The following is a 21575-nucleotide window of genomic DNA, read 5'->3' as shown; positions in this document are numbered from 1 at the left end:
ACAACATAAATAATGGAAAGCCAACATTTGCATGAAAACTGAACAACACTCTACTCAATAATTCCTTAGTCAAGGATGAAATAAAGAAAGAAATTAAAGAATTTTTAGAGTTTAATGAAAATGAAGCCACAATATACCCAAACTTATGGGCCACATGAAGGCAGTCCTAAGAGGAAAAATCATAGCCCTTAGTTATTCCAAAAAAAAAAAAAAAAAACAAAAAAACAAAAAAACTAGAGAGATCATACACTAGCAGCATGACAGCACACCTAGAAGCTCTAGAACTAAAGGAAGCACATTCACCCAAGAGGAGTAGACAGCAGGAAATAATCAAACTCAGGGCTGAAATCAACCAAGTGGAAACAAAAAGAACTATTCAAAGAATCAACCAAACCAGGAGCTGGTTCTTTGAGAAAATCAACAAGATAGATAAACCCTTAGCCAGACTAACTAGACAGTACAGGGACAGTATCCTAATTAACAAAATCAAAAATGAAAAAGGAGACATAACAACAGAACCTAAGGAAATCCAAAACATCATCAGATCCTACTACAAAAGGCTATACTCAACAATACTGAAAAACCTGGATGAAATGAACAACTTCCTATATAGATACCAGGTACCAAAGTTAAATCAGGATCAGATTATCAATCTTACCAGTCCCATTTCCCCTACAGAAATAGAAGTCGTCATCAATAGTCTCCCAACCAAAAAAAGCCCAGGATCAGATGGGTTTAGTGCAGAGTTCTATCAGACCTTCAAAGAAGACCTAATTCCAACTCTTCTCAAACTATTCCACCAAATAGAAACAGAAGGTACTCATTCTATGAAGCCACAATTACTCTGATGCCTAAACCACACAAAGATCCAACAAAGAAAGAGAACTTCAGACCAATTTCTCTTATGAACATGGATGCAAAAATACTCAATAAAATCCTCCAAACCAAATCCAAGAACATATCAAAGTGATCATCCATCATGACCAAGTAGGCTTCATCCCAGGGATGCAGGGATGGTTTAATATATGGAAATCCATCAACGTAATCCACTGTATAAACGAACTCAAAGACAAAAACCACATGATCATCTCGTTAGATGCTGAGAAAGCATTCGACAAAATCCAACACCCCTTCATGATAAAAGTTTTGGAAAGATCAGGAATTCAAGGCCCATACTTAAACATGACAAAAGCAATTTAGAGCAAACCAGTAGCCAACATCAAACTAAATGGAGAGAAACTCAAAGCAATCCCACTAAAATCAGGGACTAGACAAGGCTGCCCACTTTCTCCCTACCTATTCAATATAGTCCTTGAAGTTCTAGCCAGAGAAATTCGACAACAAAAGAACATGAAGGGGATACAGATTAGAAAGGAAGAAGTCAAAATATCACTATTTGCAGATGATATGATAGTATATATAACTGACCCCAAAAATTCCACCAGAGAACTCCTAAATCTGAAACAGCTTCAGTACACTAGCTGGATATAAAATTAACTCAAATAAATCAATGGCCTTTCTCTACACAAATGATAAATGGACTGAGAAAGAAATTAGGGAAAGAACACCCTTAACAATACTCACAAATAATATAAAATACCTTGGTGTGACTCTAACTAAGGAAGTGAAATATCTGTATGATAAGAACTTCAAGTCTCTGAAGAAAGAAGTTGAAGAAGATCTCAGAAGATAGAAAGATCTCCCATGCTCATGAATTGGCAGGATTAATATAGTAAAAATGGCTATCCTGCCGATAGCAATCTACAGATTCAATGCAATCCCCAACAAAATTCCAATTCAATCCTTCACTGAGATAGAAAGGACAATTTGCACATTCAGCTGGAAAAATAAAAAGTCTAGGATAGCAAAAACTATTCTCAACAATAAAAGAACCTCTGGTGGAATCACCATGCCTGACATTAAGCTGTACTACAGAGCAATTGTGATTAAAAACTGCATGGTACTGGTTTAGTGACAGACAGGTAGATCAATGGAATAGAATTGAAGACCCAGAAATGAACCCACACACCTATGGTCACTTGATCTTTGACAAGGGAGCTAAAACCATCCAGTGGTAAAAAGACAGCATTTTCAACAAATGGTGCTGGCACAACTGGTGGTTTTCATGTAGAAGAACGCGAATTGATCCTTTCTTATCTCCTTGTACAAAGCTCAAGTCAAAGTGGATCAAAGACCTCCACATAAGACCAGAGACACTGAAACTTATAGAGGAGAAAGTGGGGGAAAGCCTCAAAGATATGGGCACAGGGGAAAAATTCCTAAACAGAACAGCAATGGCTTGTGCTGTAAGATCAAGAATTGACAAATGGGACCTCATAAAATTGAAAAGCTTCTGTAAGGCAAAAGACACTGTCAATAAGACAAAAAGGCCACCAACAGATTGGGAAAGGATTTTTACCAATCCTAAATCTGATAGGGGACTAATATCCAATATATACAAAGAGCTTAAGAAGCTGGACTCCAGAAATTCAAATAACCCCATTAAAATGGGGTTCAGAGCTAAACAAAGAATTCTCAACTATGGAATACCGAATGGCTGAGAAGCACCTGAAAAAATGTTCAACATTCTTAATCATCAGGGAAAATGCAAATCAAAACAACCTTGAGATTCCCTCTCACACCAGTCAAAATGGCTAAGATCAAAAATTTAGGTGACAGCAGATCCTGGTGAGAATGTGGAAAAAGAGGAAAACGCCTTCACTGCTGGTGGGATTGCAAGCTTGTACAATATCTCTGGAAGTCAGTTTGGTGGTTCCTCAGAAAATTGGATATAATACTACCGGAAGATACAGCAATACCTCTCCTGGGCACATACCCAGAAGAAGTTCCAACTGGTAATAAGAACACATGCTCCACTATGTTCATAGTCGCCTTATTTATAATAAATAGCCAGATGCTGGAAAGAACCCAGATATCCCTCAACAGAAGAATGGATACAGAAAATGTGGTACATTTATACAATGGAGTACTACTCAGCTATTAAAAACAATGGATTTATGAAATTCTTGGACAATGGATGTATCTGGAGGTTATCATCCTTAGTGAGGTAACCCAATCACAAAAGAAATCATTAGATATGTAATCACTGAGAAGTGGATTTAGCCCAGAAACATAGAACACCCAAGATACAATTTGCAAAACACAAGAAAATCAAGAAGAGGGAAGATCAATGGGTGGATACTTCATTCCTTCTTAGAATAGGGAACAAAATAGGCATGAAAGGAGTTACAGAGACAAAATTTGGAGCTAAGATGAAAGAATGGAGTATCCAGAGACTACCCCACCCGGGGATCCATCCTATAATCAGCCACCAAACCCAGACACTATTGAATATGCCAGAAAGATTTTGCTGAAGGGACCCTGTTATAGCTGTCTCATATGAGGCTATGCCAGTGCCTGGCAAATACAGAAGTGTATGCTCTCAGTCATCTATAAGATAGAATAAGGGCCCCAAATGGAGAAGCTAGAGAAGGCACCCAAGGAGCTGAAGGGGTCTGCAGTCCTATAGGTGGAACAATAGTATGAACCAACCAGTACCCCCAGAGCTCATATCTCTAGCTGCATATGTAGCAGATGATGGCCTAGTCAGCCATCACTGGGAAGAGAGGCCCCTTGGTATTACAAACTTCATATGCCACAGTACAGGGGAATGCTAGGGCCAAGAAGCACGAGTGGGTGGGTTGGGGAGCAGGGCAGAGGGAGGGTATAGGGAACTTTCGGGATAGCATTTGAAATGTATATAAAGAAAATATCAAATTAAAAAAATAAGAATAAAATGTTAAAGACCATTGCCTTCAAGATATATTTAGCCTTGTTCTGCTATTTCCATTAAGTTACAATGTACTCTTTTTGTTTGCTAGATACATTCTAGAACAAATAATTATAAACAATCTGAGATTGTTTAAGTCAGATATGCTTAATAGATAGAAGGATAGAAGGTGGCCAAGCCTGGGATGTGCAGTCATTGTCACAAGTTACATTTTGTCATTATCAGAGAAGCAGGGTTGCTCATCCAGATAAAGATTAGGAGATTTCATTCACTGACTAGTTATATTTGCTTCTTGAGGGTGAGAGGCCAGCATAGGTAGGGTCTAATTCAGAGGTTAAAATACCTCCCAACTCCTTTTCTCTTGTTGCTGTATTTGAACCCCCCTGGTATCCTTGATTGCTGCTCAGTTTACCCCTTTCTTTGTAAAATCTGAAGCAGCCTTTCCTGGTTGTGGCCTGGAGGGTTTAAGAGTGATGCTGGTACCATTTGCCTGAGGGAGAGTGAGGAATGAGCTGCAGAGTAAGAGCTAACATTGATGAATTCAGGACAAATGTGAGACAAGGAAAAGGTGACAGGTCAGCCCCTAAGAGAAGCTTCCTGAGGTGGGGGGGACTGTGAGGTGCAGTGCACCCTGAGGGAGTGTGGGTCTCCTCAGAGACTGTCCTCACTCCCTCTGCTTTTCTGTGGCAGCACTTTCTGGTTTTCACCCCTTTCACATTCAGTTCTGTCTCTGATTTCTTAACAGCCTTAGCAGGTGAGTCATTCTTACAGATTTCCACTGAGCTACTCAGAAACATTTTATTCCCCTGCTTTTTCTAATCACACACCCAAAGTGGTACAAAATAATGGAAGCCCAAGTAAAAATAATGAATGCAAACAGCTTAAAGCATCGCTTTAAAAGGTTGGCTTTCTTCTACAAACCCCATCCCAGCATCTCAGCATCTTCTCTCCCATTTCTGGTGCTTTTCTTCACAAAAGTGTTCCCCCATCTACCCCTGTGAAAATTCAATCGTTTCCTTTGAAAAAATATTTTATATTTTTTATGAATGTGTGCCTGAGTGTATGTATGTATACTACATGGGTACGGGTGTCCACAGAGGTGAGGAGTGGGTATCACAGCCATTGGAAATGGGGTGTAAGGCAGTTGACAGCCACCAGATGTAGCTGCCGGGAACCAACCTCAGGTCTTTTACAAGAGCAGCAAGTGTTTTTAATCTCTGAGCCCTCTCTCCAGACTAGCCTGCCCCCTTTTTCAGTCCAGTAGTTGTGCTGATGTAAACACATATTTATTTATTTACTCCTGACATGTAAGAAGCAGACTTGGAGAGCTGACTTTTGTCTTAACATGATGTTCCTCTATCTATCTATCTATCTATCTATCTATCTATCTATCTATCTATCTATCTATCTATCTATCTATCTATCAAGTATTTAAAAGGCTATACTGTCTAATAAGGGATGGGACTACTGTCATTTGCCATTTCAGATAGATAGATAGAAAGATAGATAGATAGATAGATAGATAGATAGATAGATAGATAGATATAGAATTTTCAGAAACTTAAGCAATAGTAAGAGGTCACATGTTACCAGGATCAGTCAGTAAAAGATACTTCCCTATATTTTAGAAATTCCAGGCCATACCACACTTTCCCCTAAAGATAAAGTAACATCTTAGACATGGCCCCAGAAATCCATATGGAAGAACCCACAAGTTCGACAAGGGTGAAATGATTCCATGCACTAACTATTAAACTTTTAGTAGTGTGATGTTGCCTGTGCCCTGGACTACCCACTGCTGGATCCTACCTGTTCTTGGTGGTAGGAGTTGAGGTGGCACAGAGTCAACAACAAAGACTCCAGGAGCAAGTGAAAAACTGCAGCAAGCTCCTTTAATACCCTCCTCCTGAGCCCCATTGGTCCCAAGAAAGCATCTCTTCTAAACAGTAGCTCCCAATTGGCTGGCATTGTCTGCACCAGCAATCCTTGTTCCCTCAGGCAGTCTTCAATTAGGTACTCCTGTAGGACATGCTTTTGTGATTGTTTGAGGCTCCCAGCATTACACCGAGGCCCAGATTTCCTGCTACAGTGTGATTTGCTATTTTTAAAAGGAACATTAAACCTGACTTTCCACGTTTTGTATTTGCCCATCACTTTTTTGCTAGTTCAGTTATTACTTATGACTTCTACTGCCTCCATATTGTCTCCCGCATCAGCTTAGTTATCAAGGGAGTAGTGGATTCCTGACCCCTCCTTCATCACTACTGTTTGGCTTTACAGTTTTCCATTTAATCTGCAGTGCAGTCTCACAGCAGAGGCATCTACACAGCACCTTTGTATACAATACCACAGACATAACTGGTCAGAGGGCTATTCAGCTATGATGCTCTTCTAATTGGCCAGGAGACTGTACACCTACTCCATTGTCCTTTTGTGGTCCAGCATAGCTCCACACTAGAGAGAGCAAGCTGCCTGTTCATCTATGACAGGACTGTGCATCTATCTTGTGGACTCATAAAAATTCAAATTCAGGGCTTAAGGAGATGACTTATTCAGTGAAGGGTTTGTTATGCAAGCATGGGGAAGTCAATTTGGATCTAGAGTGAAAAGCTGGGCATGGCAGTATGTGCCTGTAATCCCAAGGCTGGGGTGGGGTCAGAGACAGCAAGGCCCTGAGGCTCACTAGTCAGCTAGTATAGCAAAGCAGTGAGGTCCTGATTTTGTAAGAGGCACTTTTTCAAAACCTCAGCAAATATGTGCATTTGCACAGCTGTGCTCAAGCACAGACACACACACACACACACACACACACACACACAAGCACACACAAATACACACACACACGCACCTCTCTCTCTCTCTAATATAATATATATATAATACAGAAGAGAAACACAGGGAAAGGAACACGCAGGTTTATCCTGATATTTTATAGATTCAGTTGAGTGCTGAAGTGAATAAAAGGCTTAAGCAAGTGTTAGAGGCAGTCCTGCTCCTGCTGTTCCCCTCAATCCTGTCTCAGCAGTGCCATTCAACTGACAAGAACTGTACACATCCCTGCTTTGTTCCAGACCAGAGACTCCCCTGGCCTTAGTGGAATCCAAGAACCTGCTGACATGAACTTCTTCCCAGTCCTGGTGTGGACTCTGTGTGTGTTCTACCTGGGCCTGCAAATGGGTGGCCATGTGGACCCACCAGATGAATAGGGGGAGAGTTTACTGAAGTCGAAATAAGGTAACAGTTTACTTCCATGCAACTGACCTTCTCCTTTGTCCCCTTATCACTCTGAGCTCAGCAGGTAATGTCTAGGAGAATATATTAAGGACCTTGAAGCTAGGTGCCTGGATATGGCCCAGTCTGATGTGTTAGAATGGCGGGTCACATCTCAACAGCACACTAGACCAAGGCAGCTCCATGTGGAAGAGGTTTTATTGGAAGGGAGAGACAAAGTAGTGGCAGAAAGAGAAGAGGGGGGGGGGGGGGGAGAGTGAGGAAGGGGCATTTTCCTTATTTACATGGAAAATGACATAACATAGGTAAAGGTGGGAGGTGAGCCCAGTGGATGTTGGGAATATGGTGCATGTCTTGGCAACTGGTCTGCAGGTTGCAGGTCTTGCTGTTGCCTATGTTATGTCATAGGTTTGGGATATCCTGATGCCAACATACCTCCATTCTTGTTATTATAAAGAAAAGTGAAGGAAAAGGGAGAGGGAAGCCGATGATGAAAAGGAATTGAGGGTGTCATGTCTCTTAAGCTGCTTCCTAGCTGTTCTCTAGGGGCGTCATCAATTTTGGGTGTAGTTGGCTTTCACCATCGGGATCCACTTGATAATTGTCTGAATCATGTTCCTCTGTGGACAGAGGCTCTTCTGTGGGCAACACCTGGTAATCCTGAAATAGGAGCTGATTAATAGTTTGGTTAGAAATTTTTTTTATTTGTTGTTGAAGGAATGCAGAAACAAGATTAATGAGGCAAGAAGCAAATAATAACTCCAGGAAGATGAGTAGGAAAGGTGTTATAAAAGGGAGTATCCACTTCCATATATAGGATTTTCGAAAGTCCCACAACTTGAGGTCTCACGGTCTCTGAAGTTCTTTATGTCTGACTGTAGCTCCTTGATTTTATTTCTCACTATCCCAGATTGTTTGATATAGAAATAGCATTCTTCTTGGAGGAACAGGCAAAGACCACCTTCTTTAGCTGTCAGGACATCTGGCCCCCATCAGTTATGAAGCACCACGGCTGCCAAAGAATTGATCTGTTTCTGGATAGTAAGCACAGTTTTAGTCATTTCTTGAAGATTGCTTTTAAACGGGAAAGTGAATGCATTATATTGGGTCATGGAAGTCTTATCCCTGCAATTCCAGTACCAGCACCTATGGCTAGTCCTGTAGTGACCTAGAGTGGCACGACCTGAACTTCTCTTTTACATTGGGCAGCTATCATATCTACAAATGTGATTGGCAGGGGCTTGTTTCCCTGCATTACTTCCAGTTCAGGGAAAAGGAATGCCAAAGTGCAAACTCCTGACCAGATGGCTGGTAGGTGATGATATGCCTGAGTGCCACAAAGAATTGACATCTTCTGGACTGCAGAGCATTGTGGCAGAGATGATATATGGAGGGTTATGGTTCTATTGCAGTCTAGGGAGCTCAGTGTTACTACAGGATGAGTCCCGGAGGTCTTAAAACTGTTTGCTACCCCAAAGAGAGGTAGAGAGGTAAGGTATAGTGTCTTGACAACACTGGAGTCAGGGCAGCTGAGAAAGGGTAAGATAAGGTTACTTGGCAGTTGCACTGGAGACACTGTAAGAGACAATTGTGAGTTAGTTCCAGGGGTTACACATGATCAGCAATCTTTAAAGCATCCAGGCCTGGTGACATTAATGAGTTGGTAGGCTAAGGTCAAGGTCTAAGCAAAAGGGGCAATTACAAGTTAGTACCATTTATGATGGGTGATGTCAAAGAGGTAAAGACCTCAGAGCAGTGTTTTGATTATCTCTCCTACTTTTCCTATATCCAGGGGTTGGGCAATTAAGACACATTTTCTCTGGCTATGGATGGTACTTACTGGGCAACTGGGCTGATTTTTACGGTAGAGCTTACCAACAACTCCTATTTTCCACCTGGATTCCTGTGCATCTTGTATGTAGAAAAAGAATGTCTTATGGTGTTGATAGAAGAAATGATTGCTCCATGATTCTAGCATATGTATGTGATAAGACCAATATGGGCAGCCCCCATGCTTGTCTGGCCATTTTCTACAATAATTTTTTGTCTCGTCAAAGAAGAAGCAAGTATAGAAATCATAATATTTAGATGGGATAACAGATACAGGGATAATAGCAATTTGGAGCAGTTCCTGGCATCCGGGTATGGAGCAGTTTCCTGACCCTATTTAGAAAGACTGTTTTTTTATCTGTGGGGGTTTCCTGGACTTTGAATCTCCAGATGTAAAGGCTACCCTGGATGAAAATGAAGAGCAGGGAGAGGACCAGAAACCCGTGTCTAAGCCAACAAGGTCAAGCTCAGCTGCTGAGTCTCATTTTCTGGGATTGGGGACAGACGGGTGGTCTCAATGTCTTCAGGTACTTAACAGAAAATGGTCCTGTTAGGGTCGCTATGTATGAAGAAGCATCATCTTTAGGTGGAGGAATCAAAGGTGTAAGGTGAGAAAGATGGACCCAATGAGAGAGTTCCTTGGGTTTAGCAGCTGTAGGGGTTACAAGGATTACCTTAAAAGGGCCCTGCCTTTTGGGAGAGAGTGGTGAGGCCTGATGATTTGGGGGAGAGAAAAGGACTTGGTCTCCAATGTTGACAGGCAGTGGACAAGAGACAGAATGTGGCCGAGGTAGGTGGTGGTCAGCAAAGTTCCATAGGAGAGAACGGAGATGGCAAAGTAATGGGGTAAGTAAATGGTGTGTGTGGAGGCGGGGGGCACTTAGGTGAAAGACCAGGAGTTAGGACCAGACGTGCATACATGAAGTCAAAGGGCACGATGAGGAGAGGTTGCTTAGGGAGAGCTCATAGCCTGAAAAGAGCCAGAGGTAGGAGTTTTACCCAATCAAGTTGAAGTGCTTGTGGCAGCTTAACAAGAGTGGTTTTCAAACAGGAGTTAGTTCCTTTTACCTTACCTGAAGACCAAGGGTGGAAGGGAATATGAAGGTGCTAGGGGATGTCTAGGGCCTTAGATAGGATTTGAGAAATTGGGAAGTAAATTAGGGAGCATTGTATGATTGGAGAGAGGCTGGGAAACCAAACTGGGGAATGATCTGTCTGAGGAGGAGATCAGAGACTGTTTGAGATCTTTTGTTAGTTGTGGGAAATACCTCTATCCACCCTGAGAAGGTGTCCACCAAGAGCAGGAGGTACTTGGCATGTCTGGAAGTAGGCCTGTGGGTAAAGTCAAGTTGCCAGTCAATTCCAGGAAGGGAACCTCTAGCCTGATGGGTAGGAAAAGGGGTGCTATGATACCTTGAGTTGGAGTTAGACGTCTGGCAGATTTTGCAAGAAGCAGTGATAGATCTTAAAAAGCAAAGTGTTCAGGAGTAGGCTGTATTGGAGTCTTAACAAAGACTTTGTCAGGTGTCAGTGGGTGAAGGTGGAGATGTAGGTTGTAGTGTAAGAATGTCCTGGGGAGGATGAGACAAGTCTAGGTCCCTAAGGGTTGCAGTTCTAGCTGCCTTGTCAGCTCGGTTGTTCCCCTTGGAGTTCTGGTGGGATCTGCAGTGGACAATCCGAATAGCTGTGGGGAGATGGGAGGCCTTTAGCATGGTCATAATTTGGTTTGCATTAGTTACTGATCCTCCTTTTGTGGTAAGTAACCCACACACCTTCCAGATGGCAGCATGGGACAGGAGGATATGAGAAGGATATTTGAAATCTGTGTAGATGTTGAGTGATCTTCCCTGTGCCAGTTGAAAGACACAGGTAAGGGCGATTAGTTCAGCCTGTTGATTGGTGGTATGAGCAGGGATAGCCTGTGCCTCCTCCACCTGAGTGTCTGATACTATGGCATAGCCAGCTCTTCTGGTACCTTCCTGTAAAAAGGAGCTGCCATCTGTATACCAGGAATGGATGGACTGAGGCAATGTGCCCTCCTGTATGTGTGAAGGATGAGGTAATAGTTCCTCTAAAATTTCAGTGCAGGAGTGAGATAGGGAGTGGTCAGTATTTGGTCGAGGAAGAAGATTGGAAATATTAAGAGGGAGGCATGATTGGAAGGTGGTGAGTATGAAGTCTTCTATTAGAGCTACCTGAAGAGAAAGAACCCTATAGTGAGGTAGAATCTGTAAGCCTTTATACATTAGGAGATGTGACAAGTTATAAGAAGAGAAGACAGTTATAGTCAACCCAAAGTTTAGGGGTTTTTTTTTGTTTTTTGGGTTTTTTTTGACTCTTGAATAAGGAGTTCAGCAGCTGCTAAGGTCTGGATACCAGGTGCCCTGCCCTGGCTGGTTAAATCTAGTGTTTTTTGACAACTATGCTATGGGTGCAAAACAAGGTCCCAGTTGATGACCTAAGACTCCAAGGGCAAATCCCTGTTTTCCAATTATGCAGACAGAAAAAGGATGAGTCAAGTCAGGGAGACATAAAGCTAGGGCCTTATGGAGAGCCTGTTGGAGCCTTTGAAAGGCCTTGGTAATAGGTTTGAGAAGAAGTTCTTGGGTGAGGCCCAATTGTGCTTCATATAAGGGATGAGAAAGGAGGGAAAATGAAGGAACCCCCAAACATAAAAACTGGCTATTCCTAGGGATGTTAAAATCTCTTCTTTTGTAGAAGAACAGTTAGAGACTAAATCAGATTATTTCTATCTAAGGTAATAGCCTTGTGGATTTGGGTAATTGTTAGTTCTAAATAGGTGACTGAGGGGTGGACAGTTGGACTTTAAGAGGTGAGACCCTGTAGCCTAGACTGGAGAGGAAATTTATAAGAGCAGACGTCTAAGCTTTGCTAATCTCTAGAGAGGGTCTACAGAGAAGGATATCATCTACCTAAAGTTTGTTCTTAGATTTAGGGAGAGACAGAGATAGTAAGACAGAAGCCAAGGCCTGACCAAATAGGTGTGGGCTGTCCCAGAATCCCCGAGGTAGAACAGTCCAGGTAGGTTGGGTAGAAAAGTGGGTATCAGGATCTGTCCAGGTAAAGGCAAATGTTTTCTGTGACTGGGCACCTAAAGGGATAGCGAAAAATGCATCCTTGGGGTCAAGTACTGAGAAACGGGAAGTTCCCCAGGGGATAGTATAAAGAAGTGTGTAAGGGTTAGGCACAACAGGATGGAGAGGAAACACTGCATAATTGTGTGCCTGAGGTTTTGAACCAGGCAATAGATACCATTAAATTTCTTAACTGCTGGTATAGGGGTGTTAAAGAGTAAAGAGGTAGGGTAAAGGACTATTTTTTCTTAAGAGGTAAGAAATGATAGGCTTAAGTCCCCTGAGGCTCTGGAGAGAGAGGGAATTGAGCTTGGGTTATGTACCTGTTAGAGTCCAGTAATTGGATGACAATAAGAGAATGGTGTTTAGCAACAGAGGGTTTCTGGCTGTCCCAGACTCGGGGATCTACCTGAGAAACTGGTAAAAGAAATAACATGGTATTGTTAGTAGGTTGTCTGGCTAAAAGAAGGAGCAGAGGAACTGCTGGCGAGCTTGGGTTCAGGTGAATGGGGGGAGCAAAGGTAATAGAGGCTCCCAGCCTAGCTAGAAGATGCCTTCCCAATAAGGGGACAGGATATGTTGGTGCTACCAAAAAGGAATGGGTGATAGGAACAGCTCAAAAAATGCAACTAAGTGGTAGGTTCCAGTGAGGGAAATAAGGCTGTCCTCCTACCCGGACCATAGGAAAACGAGAAGGATAAGTGGGTCCCCCAAACTCCGTCAGGGCCAAGTAAGTGGTCCAGTGTCCAAAAGGAAGGAGGTGGGCTGCCCACATACCAATGATATCTACCCGGGGTTCCCTGCTTGATGGCAGTTGTCAGGTCTGGGGAGCTTGGGCCTCATCACTGGGCTAGAGCCAAGCCTAGGAGATCAGATAGAGGGTTGTCTGGGGGTGTTATCCCTCTGTTCTGTGTAATATGTACGCAATCAACCTCCCAATGTCCCTCTTGATGGCACCTAGGGCATGGTCCCCTTGGCTTGCAGAAGTTAGGGTAGGCTTTTGCCCAATGACCTTGCCAACCACATTTGTAGCAGGTACCTGGTTGTCTCTGAGTCTTAGAAGACTGTGAGTCTGGCCGGGGCAGTGGCTGGGGTTGGTCGGATAGCCTTTGCCAGCATATGGTATTTTTGTTTGTGGACTTTGTCATCTCTCCCATGGTACACTTTGTAGGCCAGTGCTAAAACTTCTGTTAGGGGTCCCATCTCCAGATTTTTAAGTTTAGCTCTTATGTTGGGGGTAGCTCTGGGAAAAGAAGTAGGTCATCAGAAGTTGCTTACTTTCTGGGCTTTCAGGGTCCAGATTATTATATTGCAATAAAGCCTTTGTGAGGTGTTCTAAAAATCGAGATGGATTTTCTTTCTTGTCCTGGACAACCTCTTGGAGCTTTTCAAAATTTACCAGCTTTAAAATTTACCAGGCTGCCGGGCATGGTGGCGCACGCCTTTAATCCCAGCACTCGGGAGGCAGAGGCAGGCGGATTTCTGAGTTCGAGGCCAGTAGCCTGGTCTACAAAATGAGTGCCAGGACAGCCAGGGCTACACAGAGAAACCCTGTCTCGAAAAACCAAAAAAAAAAAAAAAAAAGAAAAAAATTTACCAGGCTGCCTTCCTTAGGCCCACCAAAAGGCATGTTATAAACCTGTCTCTGGATAAAATAACACCTGCAGAATTATAATCCCATTGAGGATCTTGGTCAGGTACTCCCCCTGATCCAACTGGATACCCTCTATCTGTTTGATGAATTTCATCTGCATGTGTTCTCACTTGCCCCAAAACTTGCCCGAGTTCCTCAGGAAGCAATTTCTTAGTAAGTATCATATATATATCATGGAAAATCAAGCTGTAAGATTGAGTAATAAATTGAAACTCTTTAATAAAGGCTGAGGAGTTAGAGGTATAAGAACCTAGCCTCTTTCCTATCTGAGGAAGTTCACTCAGTGAGAAAGAAACATGTACTCTTATCCCGTCCCATAGGATTCAGTTATTCGTGGGTGCGAGGGGGACCACAAACCTGGAAGGAGATGGGAGGAAAAGAAAGAGAAATAGGAGACCAAGAAGGATACCTATCAAGGTCTCGTTTATTATGCGAGGTGCCTTCTTTTTAAAGCATATATTGCGTGGAATATGGGAGGGGTTGAGGGCGAATTATACAAAGAACAAAGAAGTGGGCATCTGCTGACATGGGGGCAGAAGTCAGGCGCCAGGCAGAGGGCACTTTGCATCTTATCTCCGGAACATCGATCCTCCTTGACAGCCTTGGGTGTCAAGGCTGGGCTCAGGCATAACTCATGTCCTTGGATATCATGGGAACTCAGGAAGAGATAGGGAAGAGGGGACTATAATTCAGCTTTTACAGCCTTAGGTGCCAGGATGGGAATAGGGAGGAAGGGGGTGATAACCACCTCTTAGCATGAGGCCATTTGGCCTGTTAGGGAGATTGTAGAGGGTTCACTTTCTCACGGGATGGTCTCTGACATACTCTGACAAGGCCTTCTACCCCAGCAACTTCTCTTAGAGGAAGAACTGTTGTTGGGTCAGATGTCCCTGGTGGGGAAGGACTTGGGGATTTGACTGTGGCCTTAAAGTGAGTGATAGGCAGGGAGAAGGTAGGTGCCGATGTAGAATGTTTGGAGGGACCTGCGGCTGACACAGAAGAAGGGGAGTTAGAGGTAGCATGCTCTGGGGTATCTCAGTGAGGAGAAACTTAAGAAGCACTTTGGGTTTTCGGTGGCATGGAACAAAGTCTGTTGCGGAAAGGAGGTGGTTCATTAGCTGGATCTAACTTTGTGGTGTCATCTGGCAGAGGTTGTGTAGGTTTCATGGCTATAAGGAGTTGGATTGGAGAACAAGGAGAACACATAGAAGGACTGAAGACAAATGAAGGCTTTAATATAGATAACCTTTTTCATTTGCCAGTTTGCTGACAGAATGTGTTTAGATCCCTATAAAAATGAGATCTAGGGTACCATTAAGTGGCCATTTGGAACCATTATCTAGTGGGTACTGAATCCAGATGTTATTGCAGAGGTATATTAATTTTGATACCTTCAAGAGGGGCGTTAGCTTCAAAGTTTTGAGATTTTCCAGGATGCTACACCCACTCCAGTGAAGTCTGTCTGACAGGCCAGGAGGCCTGGAAGCATTCACAAGGCAAAGAGTTTCAAGGAAACTCAGTCTCCTGGAACCTTGGCATTCTCATAACCCGTATACTCAAACCCTATCCCCGTGTTAGTATGGTGTATGCTCTCTTTCAGTATTGTTTTATTATAAGTGTCTTTAAAGATTGAATTTTAACATAGGTGAGCCTCCATCAGAGTTCCAATGTCCTAGAAAATCCTCGAAGCCAATGAGCTTGGAATTCAGCAGGAATTAAGTAAGAATGTTACCTATTCAGTAACATTCAAATTTACTTCTAGTCAAGATGGTGAAACTAATTAGGCATTACAAAGAAGGGAGCTAGAATAGTTCAGGACTAGTCTGCAGAGTGATTACTTATGACAGTAGCCAGTCTCACCCAAACAAGGGAATGAATACACAATGGCCTAGTGAATAGGTAGGTTTACCATGAAAGAATTAGGGAATCCCCCTGAGACAGGTTTCCTGACCAGGTCCAAAGAAACAGCATAAATCAGGCATTTACTAAGAACCTCTGGTGGTGGGCTTAACAACAGACTAGCATTACCTCTGGCTCCCATCTTAGTGGTAAACACGACCTAGTCCCTGCCATCTTTTGATGTATACATTCCTTTTGTATTGTGTCACTGTAACTCAGTGGATGTGTCTCACCTGGTTTCTTGTTACTCTACTGTATAAAAAGTTTGATGATTGATTTGAAAAATTACATTCAAATTCAACATGTTCTCTCCTGTCATATTGTCATTCGCCAACTCCTTTGCCCATCTGCAACTAGAGACCCGTTCTGCACAGATAGGAGACCCAAGAAAGGGGATAGTCTGCAGCACCAGGAAACATCCCAGTGGGGTTCCTGGGGGTACATTTGAAGACATCTTATTACGTATTTGGGGGTTACTGGATTATTCCTACCGGTGTCCAGAGTACAATCCAGACCCCCAAAAAAGAAATCAGCCAGATCCCAAACTGTCTGCCTCCCTAAGGGAACAGAAATTAAAGCTTTCATTTTTAAGTTTCCAGCTCTGAAGTGAGTTTTCTTAGCATCTACCTTGAACACAATTCCTACTTACTATTCTTTAATTACTTCTTTTAAGAAACGGTTTTTAGATTGATTGCTGTGCTTTTTGAATAAGAGAAAGAAGCCAGGGACATGAGTGGTGGAGGTGGGGTATGGTGAAGTGGAAGGGGGTGCCTCAGAGGGCCAGTGCTGAAGCATCCCTTCCTCCTCCTGAGGTACCAGCCACACAGTTGTATAGTATAGAACAGAGTGTAATTAAGACCTGGAGAGGGGAGGTGAGGAGGTAGTAGATACAGAGAAAGAGGGACAGAGAGTGGGGGAGGAAGGAGAAGGAGGGAATGAGAAGAAAGAGGGTAAGAAAGTAAGAGAGGACTATTAGAGAGAAAGGGTGGAGAGAGAGGGGAGGGGGATGGACAAGCAGCCCCTTTTATTGTAAGTCAGGCCCACCTGGCTGTTACCAGGTAACTGTGGGGCAGCCCAGAAGAAATGGCAACAGTAATGGTTCCTGCTTTGGAAAACACATGTTTAAAACATTAAAGCTCTTTGATCAGGAAGCACCAGGGATTTCCCCTGAGAGAAGCACACTTGCAATCCTCCCAGATTGTGTATTTCCACTGATGGAGGCCTGGGTTTACTGTGCTTTATCTGTGCCAAAAAGGCTGGAAGAAACTGGAGATGGGTTCAAAGGAAAGAGAAAGTAAACACATTCCAGAGTGGAGGCCTGCTGTCCCTTGATTGCAACAGAGTATCTCACTGGCTTTTCTTTCAGCCAGGAACCTCTGACCTCCCTCCCAACCCCAGCTTTGGCTAAGTTACCATTGGCCTTATTCTACTCTACTTTCAGTTTTGTTTCTGCTGCAGCATGTGATTTCTTTCCATTTTGTGTGTGTGTGTGTGTGTGTGTGTGTGTGTGTGTGTGTGAGCTCACATAAAAGAGGAGCAAAGAGAGCAGGAGGGAGGAGAGCAGAAGTGAGCCTGAGGAGGCAGCAGCAGCTGAGAACTGCACTTGGACCTGTGCTGTGGGACCAGGTACATTTACTTTTCCTTTCTTTAAGGAGCAACTTAGTCTGGACCTCAGCTTGATTTCCAAGTCAAAGGGGAAACTGAGGGAAGGGGAAGGGAGGCAGGTTCTGAGCTCTCTGGTCTGCAGGGGGCTGTGGCTGGCTTTAGGTCTAGGAGGTCAGTTTCTTTCCTCTGATTGAAGACAGCTACAAAGTGGCAGCCTGACACAGCTGGCTGCCCTGCTCTGTTGGACACACTATGGGAAGAGCCCTGGTCCTGCCTCAGCTGGGACCACAGCAAGAGCTCCTTCCATGGTTCACAGGCAACTGTAGTCAGAGGAAAGTCTTTCTGTGGAGGAACCCTGTGAGGAAAATTCAGCACAAGAGCTTGGCAAACATCTATCAGGAAATAACTTAGTTCCTACCTCACTGACTTTGTATTAAGTGTAAGAAGATAGTCCAGTTCTCTCTTGATGTTTATGTTGTATGTGATGTAGAGATCACGTAGTGCTATGTGCATTTTGTTTGGGCTGCTAGTCTTATCTCATACATGGGACTAAGCTGCAGAGAGCCTGGTTTCTGGAGTTAAGAGACGTCACCTCTATCTAACTTTTTAGGATTCTGCACATTCTCCTTCCTTGGCATAATGTCTTCATGCTCATCTGGCACTAAAGGCAGAGCAGGGAAAGCAGGTTATGTGTTGTCTGGTCTGCAGGGATTCATGGATAGCCTCAAGTCTATGAAGTTCTATAAAGAAGTGTGCAGTAGAATTTTATTCCTTTTTCTTGCTGAATAATATTCTATTGTGCATGCTATCAGACTGTGTTAATGTATGCATCTGTTGGTGATCTGTTAGTGGGAGACTGGGCTGTGTCCACATTGTGGGTATTGTAAATACAGCTGCCACGATCAATACAGTTCAAAGGTTCATCCAAGTCCTTGTTTTCTAGTTTGTTTGTGTTGTAATCAAAGAAGAGCTTTTAGGTCAAACATAACTATATATATTCTCAGAAGCCAGGACTGTTTCCTGTGAGGTAATATTTTATGTTCTTAGCTGTGGAGTATAGACATATGAGTTGTTTAAATTCCAGGTTATATGTATTTGTTTTTGCCTTCTGTGGTAGCTGTCCTTGTGGGTATGAAGTAATGCCTTGTGGTTTGATTGGCATTTCCTCAATGTTTTTCAAAGCCCTGTTATAATGAACACTGGGTCTATAGAATTGTTAAGCAACAAAACCAAGTAGCTCTTAAAATAACTTCATTTATGCTTAAACTGCTAACATCAGCAAAACTAAGCAAACCATTTCAAAGAAATATGTGTGTTAACCCAATGCAACCCTCAGCCTCAGTGAGCTCTAAGAAGCCAAATCACACATGATCATGTAACTCTAGGCTCTTACACTAGGTCCTCCATCCTGGCAAAACTTAAATATTGTAATGAAATGTTTGTTCATTTTGCATCCATGTTTCCCTAATAAAGCCTGATTGCCATTCTGTCCTGAGAACAGAGACACTTCACCTTTCACCCTGGTACTTCCCAGTTTGTACATTGCATCTTTTTCAAATAAATTTATTTTAAAAATTTTATAGTTTTCTCATGCAAAGTGATTTGCAATATTGAGCACTATCCTGTGTGCTCATGGATATTTGTAAACCTTTGCAGAAATTTCAACCCAGTGATTTTCTCAGTTTAGAACTGAGTTGTCTATGATGAAATGTATTCCTACTTTGTTTAAAATAGTAACCCTTTATCACACATGTGATTTACTTCAGGTCGTCTTCACCCATTCTTGCATTGACTTTTTACAGTCTTTATAGAATGCTCTGGTGTACAAAAGTCCTTAATTTTACAAAGTCTGTTTTTCTATTTCTTTGTTCATGTTGAGATTTTGTATTTATGTTCAAGAAATAATCCCTACTTGAAACACAAGTTAGGTGAAAGTGAGATCAGGGTAGCCCCAGGTTAGCCTGTTGCAGTTAATCTCTGTGTTGCTTCTTGCAGACTGAACATTTGTCAGGTAGGGCAGAGGTAGGCAGTAAAAAGACAAACAAGGACTCTTGTAATTCCCACCCTTTATTCAGCTGCACATCTCAGTGTTTGTGTAATTCATGGGAATTGTTCACAGTTTCTACATATTTTCAGCCATTTAAACTCTATTCATGGAGATACCAACGGCCTGCAGCCCACCAGTCTGCCATTTTGCTGGGTTGTTATGTTTTGGAAACTTGCTTTTCTCATTAGCAGCATGGTTGGAATAATCTGTAACAAGTAAGTATTTTCGGGCTTTTGAGGTCACATATGAAAAGTGCACATTACAGAGATTATCATAGAGCATGTATTTGCCTTGAGGAAGGTCGCTATTGTTAGGCTTTTATTTCATTGAATTAAAAATTTATACATGAGAGCAGCCCATGCGTTACCAAATCTTCTTTAGAACATTGAAGAATAATGAAGAAAGAGAAGGAGGCCACTGCAGACTCGAGGTTACACACTGCCATGGGAGGCTACCCCCTGCAAAGAGGAAATCTACAAAGGTCACCAACTGGTCTTAGCTGCTGAGCCATTGGGTGTCTCTGAGAAAGAGAATGACTTTAAACTCTTTCTTCTATCATAGATTCGTATACGTTGGCCGATTGCCATGACCCAACCACAAATGGCTCCCATTTGTCTTGTGGAAAACCACAATGAACAGCTGTCAGTGAACCAGGAAGCCATAGAGATTCTGGACAAGATTTCTCAGCCAGTGGTAGTCGTGGCTATTGTTGGATTGTACCGTACAGGGAAGTCCTATTTGCTGAACCGTCTGGCAGGGCAGAATCATGGTGAGTGGCACACTGTGTATCAGCCAAAGGTTTGACTGTTTCTGTCACATTTCCTTAATTCTTATTCCAAATTATAGCAATGGACAGCAGAACTCCTTTTTAGCAAAGCCACCCTCTCATGCTAAATTGAATCCCTTCTTTACTGCTCCCCAATAATCTCTCCTGTGCTCTTCCCTCCCCTCCCCTCCCCTCCCCTCCCCTCCCCTCCCCTCCCCTCCCCTCCCCTCCCCTCCCCTCCCCTCCCCTCCCCTCCCCTGCCCTCCCCTCCCCTGCCCTACCCTCCCCTGCCCTACCCTCCCCTGCCCCTTTTATACCCTCCCCTGCCCCTTTTCTTCCCTTTCCTCCCCCTCCCTCCCCTCTCCTCCCCTCCCCTCCCTTCTCTCTCTGTCTCTCTGTCTCTTTCTGCCTCTCTTTCTCTCTGTATCTCTGTCTTTCTTTCTTTCTTTCTTCCTTTCTTTCCTTATTTCTCTGTTTTTTTCTCTTCTTTTTTTTTTAGAAGTCTTGTTGGTAGGCCTGGCTCTAGCATGGGGTCCTAGTGGCTCTTAAACTACAGGAAACCCGCCCATGTTTGTCTCCTGCATATAGGGATTGCAGGTGTGTACAACCATGGCTGCTGTAAACACTCTGTGCAGTTGCCAGAGAGCTTCATGTTTTCTGCCTTGTGGGTGTCTCTTTGTTTCCATCTGGAGACCTTGTGTGGCTTCATTTTCTGATTAAATGCTTCTTATAGCTTGGAATCCATCATTTATAAAGGAAGACTTTCTTGAGGGGAGATGGGGAATCATTTCAAGTGCTGAGGTACTCACAACACTCCCTCCATTCTGCTGCTACAGCCAGTCCTCATGGGCATAGCCCCCTCTTTGTACTCTTTCAAGGCTGTGACCAAAACACTCAAGAGGAAACCTTAATGAGGAGGCACTTATCCTGACTTATTTTACTCCATAGTTCTTGGTTCATTGATATTGGAACTGGCTTCACAGAAGAGGCAGGCAGAAACAGAGGAAGGGACTGGAAACTGAGTTATAACCTTCAAAATCCCTTCTCTAGTTACCTGCATCCTCCACTGGGCTTCAAGTCCTAAAACCTTCAGAATCCCTCACAATAATGCTGGCAGCTTGGCACTGAGGATTTAGCACACAAGGCTGCCTGTGCAGGACACTCACATCCTGACCTTCCTCCTCCTCTCTTCCCTTCAGGCTTCCCTCTGGGCTCCACCGTGCAGTCTCAGACCAAGGGCATCTGGATGTGGTGCATGCCACACCCCACCAAGCCAGAGCACACCCTGGTCCTCCTGGACACCGAGGGCCTGGGGGATGTGGAAAAGGTAGGAGGAGGCTCAGGCTGGGCCTTCTGTGCCCTTGTTATCTAACTATAATCTATGTGTGAATTCTGACTGAACTGCAACCAGTGAGATAAAGAGTGCCCTATTTAGTCTTCAGTCTCAGATAAAGTGACCTGTATCTTAATAGGCAAAACATGCTTTTATGTCTTGCTATTTGGTTGAATGATTTGATTCTGTTTAGTAGAAATTTATTCAAAAGTTAAAATTGCTGGGTTTAAGGCGTAGTAGTTAGATTTTAGTGAACAGAATAAAGGCCCTTCCTTCAAAAAAAGTTCCTAGATTCTCCAAGAATCCCATGTGGGTTTACTCTGAT

The 21575-nt window shown here is 43.2% G+C and overlaps 1 protein-coding gene across 2 annotated transcripts in view; it reads left to right on the top strand.

Annotated features, from left to right (window-relative positions):
* The window catches only part of LOC147005319 (guanylate-binding protein 6), a 77168-nt gene that overhangs the window by 36491 nt on the left and 19102 nt on the right, over positions 1–21575 (top strand). Inside the window, exons 1-3 of one of the 2 annotated variants that reach the window (XM_085836953.1) lie at positions 17026–17125; positions 19713–19920; positions 21117–21244. In XM_085836953.1, the coding sequence (XP_085693079.1) occupies positions 19737–19920; positions 21117–21244 (312 nt within the window). In that variant the 5' untranslated portion in view covers positions 17026–17125; positions 19713–19736. Of the gene's footprint in view, positions 1–17025; positions 17126–19712; positions 19921–21116; positions 21245–21575 lie in introns of those variants that run through there. The other variant, XM_085836954.1, reaches the window with a different exon arrangement.

This window comes from Mus caroli, unplaced genomic scaffold, assembly GCF_978045245.1.
Source record: "Mus caroli unplaced genomic scaffold, Mus_caroli_1 scaffold_4, whole genome shotgun sequence".
NCBI classification, from domain to species: domain Eukaryota; kingdom Metazoa; phylum Chordata; class Mammalia; order Rodentia; family Muridae; genus Mus; species Mus caroli.
This window is presented reverse-complemented; position numbering and strand designations above follow the sequence as displayed.